The sequence below is a fragment of the Trachinotus anak genome, unplaced genomic scaffold (assembly GCF_046630095.1).
Source record: "Trachinotus anak isolate AG129_WGS33_773 ecotype Australia unplaced genomic scaffold, CSIRO_AGI_Tana_v1 ptg000023l, whole genome shotgun sequence".
In the NCBI taxonomy this organism is placed as follows: Eukaryota; Metazoa; Chordata; class Actinopteri; order Carangiformes; family Carangidae; genus Trachinotus; species Trachinotus anak.
Window position 1 is genome coordinate 231953 of NW_027273874.1, and position 14446 is coordinate 246398.

Sequence of the window (14446 nt, forward strand, 5' to 3'; positions counted from 1 at the left end):
GATGTTACATATTAGGTCAGAAATACTTTGCTTTGGCAACCATACTTGGAACAGGTAAATGATTTTGTTCACCACTGACGTAGTGAGGAATTATGGCGTTGGCTAGTGGTGATGAAGCAAACTCATTTAGACCTTTAAGGAGTTAGCTTTTATGCACATCTTCCACGTTTGTATTCTCAGCCTTCTGCATTGTTTAAATGTCTAATGGGACCTGGCTAATATCTGGTATTGTCACTCTGTATACTTTTTATCATTGACTATTTCACAACACAATTTACTGCCAGTATCTTGGCGTTGAGAGGACATTCTCAGTTGCTTAGACTTTGAAGCCTGCTGTAAACAACTCACTGCAGATTACAGTGTTATTCTGGTTCAGTGCATGTGATGACCCACAACTGAAAATCATAACCTGATGACACGAACCTGGCTAGCGCACGATGTCATTTATGCAACAGGCAGGCAAGCCACAAGGACCTTGCTATGTTCCCTGTTGAACTGGGTAACTAATTTAATATCATGACATCAAATTCCCCATTCGCTGTGACACACAGAGAGCATCACTGCTTAAAGTGCGAGCCAGAAATTCAGGTAAATTCGTGAGATGCCAGTGCTAAAAGCCTTCTGACATACCATCGCTCATGACAAGCCAAGTAAAGGTTGCTTTTCTCTCAGATCTACATTAAATAACTCCACATGTGCACTAGTCCGAATAATTTTTCCTCTAAATTTCTTCCGCCTGAAGAAAAACAAGGAATGTGACATAAACAAAGGTCTTCTTTATCCAAAAACAAAGCTGCTATTTGTTTGGTTTGCTCAGAAGCAGCAGGGCAAAGAAGAATTTCACCATCGACTATAAACGCCTTCCAATTAACCTCATTTGATTGGCTGCGAGAGACCAGCAGAAAAACACGGAGGTCAGATCAATGGAGGAGAAAAGCAGCGAAGAGTAAAGTTCTCTGCAGCACAAGAGTGAGAAGCTGTGAGGATGGGTTTCTCGGCTCGTCCCCGCAGGCTCACGCAAAGCTGAGCTGAAACAAGCGAGGGATGACTCTTCTCATGAAGGAGAGGGAATTAACTAGGATTGCCTTGGCTCAGTGCACTCACAGCTTCTGCCAGTCGAGGCTGCAGGAGTATAATAAGGTACATGGATATAATGAGGCCTGAGCACATCTCAGTTTGAACTGTGTTGAATCTTTACCTTGAAATGTGTGTGGTTTTTTTTTAGCTTCTTAGCACTTTCTTTGCACTTCTGCATGTATTGTTTTGGTGATGATTGCCATTGATGTAATGGTGTTCTAGTAAGAATCTATTGTTCTCTTAGAGGCTATATCTGTTCATAGTTTAGAGGAGATACAGCAGAACTACCATAACAGGAAGCAAAGCCCATTTTTTCCCCTACAGTTTCTCTGTCTTTCCCATATTTCAATATGCAGATAGATGTTTGCAAAATCTGGCTTATCTCCATATGACCCCTGGGATGTTGCTTTCCCCCAAAAAACAAGAGCACTGTTCAATTCTCAGCCCGACTCGAGTAATTCTATGGAAACAGTCTGACTATTGTTGGCTCATAATAAGATGATAATTTTTATCCTTTCTTCAACTCTCTGCTCTGTGTTTGATGTGCACCAACATCTCCACTTCTGAAAGCTGACAGATTCTGCTTGCGTCGTCACGGTCGCACTTAAGGAAGATGATAAATCTGATCTTTTTCTGTGACAAAGAGATCAACAAAAACTTAAGGCGCAACAGCGAGGGGTGGTGTGTATCTAGACACGTTAAAAAAAATACAGCTGTGTGAGAGATGGTGTTCATTACAGTCTATCTATACTTTGTTTCAAGCGAGCTGAATAAAACCCTGTGAGGATGGGCTCTGTTTTATATTTGAATCTCCCTCATCAAGGCTTTCTACTGAGCTCCATTCTGAAATAAGTGAGATTAAAATTAAACCCCAAATCAATATCTTCTATTTATATGTGAAAGAAGAGCTAATTTTCCTCCTGACCTTGCAGGATCCGCAGCAAAGCTTTCAGAAAAATGCTTTATTTACTTAAACAGAAATGTTAAGACATACAGTATTTAAAGCAGCCATGATATGTTTGTCTTCACTAACTTCTCAGGCTTTTGTGGCTGCGATTATAATGTAAAAAAATGCCTGGATTTCCCTGATATCAAATGCATTTGCACAGAAGGCAGAAACGATCCGATTCCAAGTCATCACAAGATATACTAGCGCTGAGCTGGTGCTTGAGAGGAGCACGGAGAGGGCATGACACTTACGTTCAAGGCATTCTTAGCAGCCTCCGCCTCTGATCGACTGTCAAAGCTGACAAACCCCACTGGCTGGGGAGACAAGAAGACAGAACAAAAGAAAGAAACATGGTTTAAGGCAGAAAACTGAGTCTGCATTTCTGTCTGAGTGACACAGACATGTTGTTCTTTTTTATATATATATATATATATATATATATATATATATTTTTTTTTTTTTTTTTTATTTCTTATCATACCCCCCCCCCCACCCCCACCCCACCCCCCTCCTCCTCCTCTGTCTCGCTCACTCACTCTCTCACCCTGTTTATAAAGCTGTGGCGACATAGAGAGAAAGAGGGGGAGAGAAATAGAGGCTGGATGCTTACTTTGTACAAGGAGAGTTCATCATTCGGCTCCCCTATGACCAAATACGGGCAATGTGAGAGCGAGAAAGTGCGTGTGAGTGTGTGTAAGAGAGGCAGAGAAGGGGGAAAAGCTGAAAAAGGAGACGAGATCGAGCAAAAGTAAGGAGAGGAAAAATGGGGGGTCTTGAGAATTAGGATTTAGAGGTTAAAGGTGAGAATAAAACTAAAAGAAAGTGAGGAGAGAGGTAGAAATTGGTTTTAAGACCTTCTCGAACAGGCCTGTCAGTGGAAAACCATGTAATACATTCTTGTTCACATCTACTTCAGTGGTGCTCGTTTTACATTCTGGTGGCATGACTTTAGAGCCAGCGCCCTCAATAGTAAAGGTGAGTGAGCAAGAGGGAAAAGCAAAAAAATAAAAAATAAAACAAAAAAGACAAGGATGCAGGTTCAGTTGTCAGATTTCTAACCGCTGCTGCAGACATGAACAAAGAATACACATTTTTGCGGTGTATTTATGTGTGTGTGTATGTGTGTGTGTGTGTGTGTGGATGGGGATGTTGGGAGGAGTTGGGGGTGAGGAGAAAGCGAAATCTCTAAACATGGTCCCATGAGGTCGCGCTGCCGCGTGTGATCTGGAAAAGCAGTCTAGGGTTATGGGAATTTTGAACAAGTCGAGTGAAGAGGAGGAGGGAGAGGAGGAGGAGGAGGGGAGGAAAAGGAAAGAAGAAATACACAAAAAAAGAAAGACGGACTAAGTGAAGACGTCAGGAGGAGGAAGCATAACAGGTATATAAATAGAAAGGGTCTTAGATCTAGCTCTTGCTATATATGGAGATGGCTGCGTGTTCTCTGGACGGGAACGGAGAGGGTGATCGATTGATTTACGTCGCCGCTGTCATTGCCATTAGTTGGGAGGAGAGTCACTCAAAACAAAGCCTGAGGAATGCTGTACAGCACTTTGCGTGATGTGACTGAGCATAAGCATCAGCTGACATTTGTCATGTAGAAGTTTGCAATTGTGAAACTAAAGGGAAAAGAGGTCCAGGGACAAAGTGCACAGAGAGGTGCTGAGCGTCTCACTTAAACATTAAACATGCAAACCCTGCACAAACCACATGTTCTAGATTATGAAATTTGCATTTTATAATTTAAGTGAAGGTCAGTGTAGCTTTGGGACTGCGCTGTAAAGCTTCAACTCCAACCGTACTGATTATTTTATCAACATTAAATTAGTCAGGAAATGTTTTGATAATTATTCAAAGAGTAATTTAACACCAGGCTGAAAGCAACATTTTACTGAAACTACACCCAACAGTGATGTCACAGGCTCCTGGAGCACACCTGTACATCACTGCAGACAGGTGAGAAGTTACTCTCTGAGGCAAAAGTGCTAAAGCTCTCTGTTTCTACCTTTTCCAATGAGAGCAACCCTTACTGACAAAGCTACAATGGATCTAAATGCATTCAAAACTTGGAAAGTTAATAGTTTTAATTGCAATTTGAAAGGTTTTGATAGCATGCAACCATAATGAAACAAAAAAGGGAAAATCCAAAACCATACAATATGATTTTACTTGTCCTGAAGAAATTTAACTACTGGAGAAAAAGCTTCCCTTTGTTCTTAGTTTTAGAGGTATTATACTCAGCACATTCAATCTAAATCGCGCTAAACCCTTCTAATGAGCATGTCATGTCTTTATGGGAAACAGTGTAATGTGGTAATAAGTACACTGACATGAAGCTAAATTGCTTAACTCTGGATGTGGACACCTGCCAGCTGAGCTCATTTTCAGTCCTGCGCCCCTTGAGGCAAAACTCAACCGTCAGTACCGCTCTTGTCAAAACGCTCGCTTTGACACCTCAAAATTCTTTTCCGTCTCCCTTCCCATCCCGGCACGTCCCACTGGAGTTGACTGTCTGCGACTACAAGCATACTATCTGACTGCCAAAGGCAAGTTGGTGCAACACTTTTTTCCTTTCCTCCCCCAAATAAACTTTTTTTTTTTTTCCTATTCGAGGTACTTCCTGACAAAGAGTGCTAATCCATCATAGTCAAAATGCCGATAACACCAAGGGGGGCAAAACAGGACAAAGGAGAGACAAAAAACTTAAAGGTGTTAATGAGCTAGAGATTGCGTAATACAAACAGTAACAGCAGGATGAGAGGCTGACTGATGGCTTCATTCATTACTTTCTTTGTATGGAAACACAGCACTCAGTGTGTCTTGTAGCATACCTGTTTAGAAGTGAGTTTTATCAAGGAGCCTTCATAGCCCTGAAACAAAGAAAGAACATGTTAGAACTGTGAAAAAGTGCCTGTTAACGAGAAAAGTATATTTAAGGGATTCTACTGAGCAAAAGTATTGCATAATAACACTTGCATTCAGTAAAAAGTCTTATATTTTTGCATTACAGAGTCACAGCTGACTAAGTTGGGTTGTTTCATGGGTCAAGGAGCTCTTATGAAGACCATATGGACTGGATTGTTATGTCCTACCTGATTAATCGAGATTTACTGCTTTCAGCACTCATGATATAAACCATTTACTGAGTGCATACCATGAGTATTATCTAAGTGAGGGATTAGATGCATAGCAATTGTCCCATTATTCACTTTAACTGTGCTGCTGCTGCACCATTGAAGTGCATTATTTTCTTGTTCTGACCAAAAAGCTGCAACACACACATGCATTCACCTGAGCTAAATTCTAGGACTCTGTGCTGTCACAAAGTGAAGTTTCTGAGGTGAAGCAAATAGCTTTGTTTTTGTATCACAGGCGGCGAGCCATTTTTCCATGAGACACGCACACACATAAGCTTCCCGTGGATCAAGATGTGATTGAACCTCGGCTTTAGGAACACAGACACTTGAACCTCGCGGGAGAGTTTCCATTGCCGTTTATTTCATCACCATTAATGGAGGTCCCATTGACTGTTGGAAAGAAAGCTGCTAAGAATAGCTACAGCCCATCAATTTAAAACATACAAACATACCTTAAATGGTCTGAACAGGAGATAGAGCTCCCGCGGCTTAATATCCAGTGGTAGCCCACTGACAAATAGCGTTCGGACCTGAGGAAGACAAGAAAGAGATCATGTATTTTTCATTAACCTCCACTAGTTATAAATAGCTACCATGCATACCTGACAGTAAAGGATGAGGTTATGAGGAAAAGGACACTGAGCGTGAGTTGAATAGTTCCCTTGGTTGGCTTTTACAGTAAAAGAGACTCTTCAGATACTGATAGAGATATATTTCAGCTCAGCAAACACACACACACACACAGACCCTATCATACCTTTCTACACTAAGCGAATCGTGTTCTCTTGTTTAATCTACTGCCTGCTGTGTTTTATAGCAACCCTCCCTCACAGCTCTAGCCTCCGTTTTACATTTGAACTTTTCAACTTGCAACTTGAGCTGGCATTACTGGGGAATTACAATGTATATGTTTGCTCAGAAAGACTGAAGGAAAATGTAACTGTTTGTACTGAGTCAGAGGAGGTAGAAAACCACAGGGGGTAGCAACAAGAGAGTAACTCCAAATGTGCTCTTTAGGCGAGGAAGTGGTTATTATGTCATGTTACGATGTGTGCTGATAGAGGAGTAAAATAAATGCAGTGTGATAGCACTAGGTGTACTGTGGGTAAAGTTTAGGCTTATCAAAAGGTAATTTTAGACGCCTTCAGTGAGCAAATCTCAGTTCACTACTATTTCGAAAACACTGTCCAAAGCGAACACTTTAAACTGCATTTGCTGCCTAAAACCTCGGTGTCGACCCTGAGAGATAAAAAAAGAAGATGAAAAAAAGAGTAGATGACATTGGTGAGTAACAGATATAAGACAGCTGATAGTGGGTGGGTGAGGGTGAACTCGTCTTATGTGCTGTATGTTCTGAGAAAAGGGGCAAACTTGGAATACTGGCTTGGAAACTATGGGGAGAATGCACAAGAGAACACACTACAAATTTACTGTGGACTAAACTGAGAGAGTGCTGTTCAGCAACATATTTCCCAAGGTCCATCAATCAAATGTCAAAAAGTGTCTAATTACAGCATTTTTCGTAGAGAGCTTGAAAAGAAAACTGATGAAAATAAATACATAGTTTAAAAAATGTGGCTGTCAAATAACTGCTTAGAATCCAGCAGCTGCTTAGCTTAATGTAGCACAAAGGCTGAAAATATCGTAAAATCCCCCATCGGCACCTCTGAAGTTAACTAATTGCCACATTGAATCGTGTTTGTTTATTCTGTACAAAAAAAGTGAGAGTGCGAGACACATTTAGGTGCTAAAGGGAGCTAACGCTACTTCTGTACGCATGTGCTAAACTCAGCTAACCAGCTGCTAGCCTCAGCTTTTTACTTAATGCACACTTGGTGGTATAAATCATCTCATCTAAAGCTTGGTAATAAAATGAATAAGGATATTTCCTTCAAGAAACCAATAATGGAAAGAGGCAAAAAGTTATTTACTAAATGAAAATGATAACCTGGTTTTCAAGTCCAGAATGGCTGATAGGGCTTGGGGTTAGGCTACAATACCGTGGGTACTTTGTGGGCACACTGACACTTCTTTAACTGAGTAACTTGGCCAAAGCTGTCAATTTGAGCTATAACCTTGTTTATCTTTTGCAGTCTCAATCCCTAAATTACGCTTTTGGCAACCTGACTGGCATGCTTGAAAAGCTTTGTGTGACCAGCAGGTACTTCTTTCAACATATGCAGACACATTAGCACCAACGCCAACATTTAGTAAACACAGATGTAGCAGCACTAGAAGACACAGGTGCTGAGACGTCCTGTCACAGCTCATGAATGCAGATCTGGTTACATTTTGGAGGCAAACAAATGGGAAAATTTTATTTGTTGCATGTAATTGTAGATGTGTCTGTCCTTAATAAAGGACCAGTCCAGGAAAGAGTTGTTAACACAGGTATTTCTAACTATAAACTACGACATGTGTTTCTAATTAACACAACAGCTTTATTTTTGCATTTAACCTCTCTTAAGCTTTACAAAACTATGAAAAAATCCCTCCCTTTTTGCAGTATAGTGGTACTAAGATAAGTGAGGCAGACACGAAATAATAGATTAAAAATTGTTTAGACAATTGCATTATCTCTGCAGGCACTAATCACAACTCCTACCTGGAATTATCGCCTAATTAAAGATGGCTTGCTACAGGAAAATAATTGCTCAAGTGCACAGGAGACATCAAAATCAAACAATAGACTGTGCATCAAACCAACTACCAACATCTCCACCCCACACACCAACATCAATGCTGTGATTGTGGATTTGGATGTGTAATTTAATTATTAATTCAATAGTACAAAATGATTCTATTTAAGGCTGAATTTAGAATAAAACCATAGGTATGCAGTTACATGGAGTAGATTCAGAGCTCCCAGATTCATTAGATAGTGGATTCACAACTCAGGGGACAAAGGAACTGCTGAACTAACACTACACCTCATTCCCACATGTAACCTGATACGCACCACTGATGCCAAAGTCAGAGCAACACACAAACAAAGGAGCTTAGCAACTGGGGGAGCAATAGCTGATGAGTGCCAAACCGACCATCCAGCCAAAAAAATCTCACCTCGGCGACTTTCTCACCTTCACTCTTATCTTATCTGAGCCGAGCTGAACCCTGCAGGCCCATCACTGGGCTCTGTCTGTGGCAGGTCTGTTTAAATAAACTCTACTGAGGGCCTCCTTATATGGAGCTGCATGGGAACAAAGAGTCAGACCAGGATGGTATCAATCAGACACAAGCAAGGGCAGTCACTGACAGCTGTTGAGGCCGATAAAACGAAGTGTGGCGGTAAAAAAGTGTTGTAAACTAAAAATCCAAAAGGCGTTTGAGGAGTATACAAGAAGACGAAGTCACAAGAAAGGCATCAAAGCTTTTGGTTTGAAATTTCTATTAGGGACAGGTTTTGTTTTCACAGTTGTTTTTGCTGTTTTACTGATCGTGGGCATAACTCTTGTTGAAGCTGCACATGACCACAAAAAGATGCCAGAAAAACATCAGAGGAAAAATATCTGCTGCTGTTTAGATGACAGATTTATATTTCACCCTTAAGTCTTGTTGCTTCACTTCATGTGGATACAAGTTGAAACTGAACACCGGATCACTATAAAGCAAATATCCTAGCTCTGACTTAAGTTTATAATAATAATAATAATGGTGTATTTTTTAGATAAAATCATGTCTACTGAAACTTGATCATTGACATTTTCTCCACCATTAGCTAAACGGGTGGTTGCCAGACTTGTTAAGAAAATCTTCCTTCCCTTGCCAAGCTATCAAAGATCCCATCCTTGATTTAGCTCCTGTCTTTAGTCATGAGCCTAATGGACACTTGGGATCTGGATATGCTGCACGGGTTCAGATAAACACACACAACAATGAGTCCTCCACACACCAACAATGGGACATTCTTGGCTGTGTCAGACCTTATTCCTGAGACTTCCTGACGTCAGCTGTTGTGATATATGATCGTTTTTGCCGTGTGTCCGGTGTGGAGCTGACTGCACATGGTGGACGATTCACAGGCAAATGTGTCAACAGCTCTCTCCTGCAGACATCTGCTGTTGATTACAGTATCAGTTGTTATTTATGTTGCTTTGAGACTGGCTGGAAGAGAGTTATAAGCGTGCTCCCACCAGGTGAAGTGAGACATCAAGATTTCATGATGTAGTAAACTAAACTGAAGGTCAAGCCGGGGGTTGAGCAGATTCTGCAGATTCGTAAAAAGCAAAGATAAACCTTCGGCCACTGTTTTATTGGCTTATAGAGACATTGTTTTATTGGTTCCTCGTGGTCACATACCTACATTTCCATAGTGCTGAGTGGCCTGCTACGGCCCTTTGAATCATTGACCATTTATGGCGTGCTCACACACCAACATGCATGCAGGCTTCAATCAAAAACAGCGGTCCCTACCTACCACGAGCCAGCTGAGTACTTCACAGCCGGCGTACCAGTGCAGTTCCTTGGCAACGCCTTAGCGGAGCACAGCAGAGTGTGGAGCCCCGGGCCAAAAACATCAGATCCTATTAAGGCCACTTCTGCAGCAGGTCCCAGGGGATCAATGTACCTCTTATCAAAGAGCCCCGACTCCACAAGCCCCGGATGAGGTCATCACCCTATTGATACTCTATCATTGCACCTTGCAGGTTTTCTGGTGCCACCCTAAGGTTGTAGAAGGAGGGGTAAGAGGTCTGTGCTAACAACAATACTCAACAGATTATGTAAAGTGTTATTTTAAAGGTTAATTCTGGTTTATCACTGATGAGATAACATTGTGCTCATCAAAGTAAGTGTTGACATCTGGGAACTAAGGCTACAACTAACAACTATTTTCATCAGCCTTTCTTCTCCATATTTTCTCAATCCATCTTTCTTTTTTTTTAATGTCAGAAAAGAATTAAAATATGCTCATCATAATTTCGCAGAGCCTAACGGGAGGTCTTAAAATTCCTCATTTGATCTGACCAACAGTTCACACAGGTGACCACAGTTTAATATCATGTCTGATATGAGTGAGAAAAGCAGAAGATGGTTAGTATGACTGGCAGAAAATTACTGGAACAATTAACAGATTATTAAAACAGTTCTTGCTGTTTTTTCTCCTCTAATGGGAACAAAGTGACGTTAAGTACAACCAAAAATGAGCTCATGCGCAATTATCCCTCAACAACAAATACGACAGGTCAAACCTGAACCAGGAAGTTCATTTGGAAGTTTACAATAGACAATTTGTGTGATAAGTTTATTATTCTCCTTCGTTTTCAAACCTGTCTGATCATCATCTGACCTCAGCAACTGACTTTGGTATTACTACCAATAGAAACAATGGTCAAAATCCAAGTTGTTATAACCAAATTTAAATTAGCCAGATGAAGGAGAAAAATAACAAAGGATAGTAAATTTAGTCTTGAGCTAAAAATATCAGCTACAGAGTGCTTTTTGTAGCTTTGTTAATGAAATGCCATATAAAGGAAAAATCTAACTTAGGCTCTCAAACAGAGAGACCGGCCCTCCAGCAAACACCCTGTCCACTATCAAATGTCGCTAGGCTCTAATTAAAATAAATAACCCCACAACCTCCTGATGGCTTGAACAATAACTGACTGGAACACTATTCAAAACTTGCATTAAAATATTGAAAATCTCCTTTAGTGTAGCCTGCAATTTGTCAGCCATTATGAAGCGACTTGATTTTGTCTCATTAAATGATGGAACTTATTTATGTGTCATTTCTATTCAGCTTGCGTAGTAGACTTATAAAATTTGTCACACCTATTCCCTGAAATGCCTCGTTGTCATCTGTTGTACTGGGTGACTTTCTCAGATATTTGCTCTGACTTTAATTGAGTGGTTTTTTTTTTAAATATCCATTCTGGCTAGAACGAGGGACACGACCTTGGTGCAATGTGTGATGCTTACTATGTGTTTCTGCCTCCCTCCCTGTGTGTGTGTGTTTATATGTGTGTGTGTGTGTGTGTGTGTGTGTGCGTGTGTGCGTGCGTGTATGTGTGTGTTCGCCAGCCAAGTTAATAGATACAGGTCCTTCAAACCAGATGTGGCAGGACACAGCTCTAAACTTGAAGACAGGGTACAATAGGCAGGTTATGTGGAGGGTGAGTGCATGCAACAATCCTGCAATTACCTCCATATGAAATAAAAAAAAAGCTCAGACGAAATCGTTCCTTGCACATTCGCACCAGTAGCTTTCAAATCCACACACAAGTCGTTCACTGTGACCGAGCAAATATCAAAGTCTACCCATGAGCACGTGTGAGCTCAGGGCCAGCTGAGTTTTCTTGCGTCAGTTCAGTGCCACATTATTAAAAGCAGTCTAGCTGACAGACTCCCACACTCCTTTGCTATCTTCGTTGTCGCTGATCTGTGTTGGCATCACCCTCCATCATCCTCGCAAGTTTTTTTTTCCCTGCATCTTCCGTGTCGGAGAATGTGAAGAGTGAGAGACTGCAGGCCTGAGAGGTGTCAAACGGCCATAAATGGATGACTACATTTGTCTGTTAATCACAAGGGTTCAACGGGTCAAGTTTCACATTCAGGGTGAGAGGTCACAGGTTAGGTCCGGGTTATTGTGTAGGTCAGGGGTCAACTGTGAGGTTGAGCACACTCCAAACGTCACCATCGAGTCGTAATAGGAGAGCTTCTTTGTTTTCCCTCCCTCTCTCTTACTCGCACAAGTGCTTTTGAGCAACAATTACAGCTCAGTGCAGGTCTGTCAATGTTCCAACAGGTTAACCTTTAAAAGACATTTAAAACAAATGACCTAGGAAAAGCAAGTAAGCACTTCACTGTGTTTTTCCTTCCCTAGCTCAGGGACTCGTTTCTTCCTCTCTACATAACAGTTGCCTTTTGTCTTTAATGAAACTTAATGACACATATGTGCTCTTTCTTTCTCATCAGCCACTTCTGACCTGAGCATATAGGCCTTAAGGTGTCATCTGGATGACGTGTGGAAGAGAAGACCGACCCATTCGCAGACTGTCAGCTACACATCAGTTTGACTCCGTGGCTGTCAGCTTAGAGCTCATCACAATCTTTCATACTAGTTTGCTCCTTTCTTCCTTTCTCTCATCTGATGAGTCTTGATGAATGTACTTAACATTCCAGTGTTCATTAACGTGAACTAATCGGCTAAGTCCATGTCAGCCTTTCCTGGGCTCTCTTTGTTGCCGCTTGCCCAAGTGGACATCTTAAACTGTTTGGTTTTGAGGTTGGGTGGTCAGAGGGTTAAAGTGTCCTGTGCCAGTGGAAAAACACAACAGTGGATACTCAGTCATCCTTTGTGTCTCCATGAAGAAATCTAAGCCTGCTGCTGATCTGCTGATATGTTGTTTCCTTTACGTGATAATACAGCTGTTCTTTTGTTTTTGTCAGTGACAGCACTTTAAGTTCCCATATTTAGGGCTGCCAATAATGATATTATCAGTGTATCTATAACTATATCATTCTATTGATATCTATCAATGAAAAAAATGCTAATTGTTTTTCATCTTTGGCCTTTTTTTTGACGAGCAACTTATCAATCGAGTCAGCACTAAATATAGTTCATTTTCAGGAAATGTGAAATAACTCAGTCTCTAAAAAGTTGAAATTATAAGTAGTTCAATGCATTGTCTCTATCTGCAGTTTAAGATCCATTTTAAGTTCCCAAAGCCCTATGTGACGTACTCTCAATATCTTGCTTTATCGGGCCAATAGTCCAAACCCAGACATTTGATAACCAGCAAATACTTGCGTTTGCTTGTAAAATGTTTAACGATTATCAAAATTAGTTACAGATTCATTTGCTGAATATTGACTAATAAATTAATTCTTCACACTCTCGGCTAAATATACCACGTCATAATGGAAGAAAATCTAAATTCCGACAACAGGGACTCTTTAATTCCCTGTGAAGTGGATTGACAAGAGCTAATCTTTTCCACGAGAAGTATGATGTTACTTCTTACAATTGACAACATAACACTAAAGTAGCCTCGATTTGAGGAGCTATTCCATTAAGGCCTATCCACAGAGTTTTGTAGTTAGCTAGTTTGGAGTTTGGTCCCACATTAACCAACTCTTGATGGATAGTCAAACAACCGTTGGCACACAGTTGGAAATTCGGACATACATGTTTCTCCTCGTTGCCATTCAGCTTGGCTCGCCTCTGTCTTAGGGCTCTTCTCGTGACCATAAACGGTCCTTCTGTTCAGAGATCTCGGGGTCATGCTTTCAACGTATAGGCTGATAAGGGATAAGGAAGAGCGTCCACTGGGACTAAAATGGGTGCAAGAAAGAGGGGGCAGGAAAAGAAAGAAGGGAGGGGTAGGAAAGGGGAGAAGGAGAGTAGCGAATTATAAGCAGTACCAGGGAGGAGTGAGAGCAAAAGGGAGGAAATGGCATGAGAACAAGATAAAGAGAAAGAAGGAAGAAAAAGGGTGGGACGTAGGAAAGGACAGAGGGAAGGAAATGAAGGGGAAGGGAGATAAACGTAAGGAGAGGGACGACAAGGGGAGGAGGAGGAGGAGGAGGAGTATGGATGAGAGGGTCAGAGAAAAGAAATTAGATGAATTGGGGAAGAAGAAGTGTGCAGAGTATAAAAGGAGTGTGAAGGGAGGAGTACAGAGAGACTGAGGTGAGATAGTGATCAGAGTAAGGTGGATAATTATAGCTTGTGTGTAAGCAATAATAAAGTGGAGGTGAGTGAACAAGCATATAAATACAGTATGACATAGCAAGACAAGATGGCTGACGCTCTCTAGGCACAAGCTCACACTTCCTTCAGTTATGTTGAGTATCTTTAATTACAAACTCAAAGTTGACAACTAGGGCCTTTTAAGAATAGCAGAGCCTCTCTCCTCACTCCGGGCCACTTTTAATAGTTTTTATATGGCTGAGGATATATTTATTTAAATATCTGGAACAGTTCTTTAACGCCGTCTTTTTCCTTTTCTTCTCCCATCAGTTTAGCGGGCTCCTTTGCCAGCCGTTCCTGACGCTAAGCCTTGTTGTTGTCTTTTCAAATACCTCTTGTCGCACAGCTGACAAATGGCTAAGATAAGATGACAATTCCCCCGGCGCTTTTATAAATAAACTCCAACCTATCAGACGGGTAGATGGGACAGGGCTTTACTGCGTGTGGGAGCCTGTCTAGGACCTTTTTTGTCTATATTAGTGTATACTTCGTGTTATATCTGTGTTTCATACAATGTGATTTTTAAGAATGCGTCATAGTCTTTACCAACAGTGAATCGATGTGTACAATGTCTTCAACAATCTGTGAGATTCT

General features: G+C 41.1%; 1 protein-coding gene across 8 annotated transcripts in view; it reads right to left on the reverse strand.

Annotated features, from left to right (window-relative positions):
• LOC139606770 (RNA-binding protein with multiple splicing-like) overlaps positions 1-14446 on the reverse strand; it is a 34864-nt gene that overhangs the window by 15096 nt on the left and 5322 nt on the right. For all 8 annotated transcript variants that reach the window (XR_011684685.1, XR_011684684.1, XR_011684683.1 and 5 more), the window contains exons 2-4: positions 5613-5690; positions 4855-4893; positions 2278-2340 (exon numbers count right to left, since the gene is read on the reverse strand). Coding sequence is in view for 4 of the 8 variants with exons in the window: in XM_071459115.1 (XP_071315216.1) it covers positions 2278-2340; positions 4855-4893; positions 5613-5690 (180 nt within the window). In the remaining 4 variants the exon portion in view is untranslated. The remainder of the gene's footprint in view (positions 1-2277; positions 2341-4854; positions 4894-5612; positions 5691-14446) is intronic.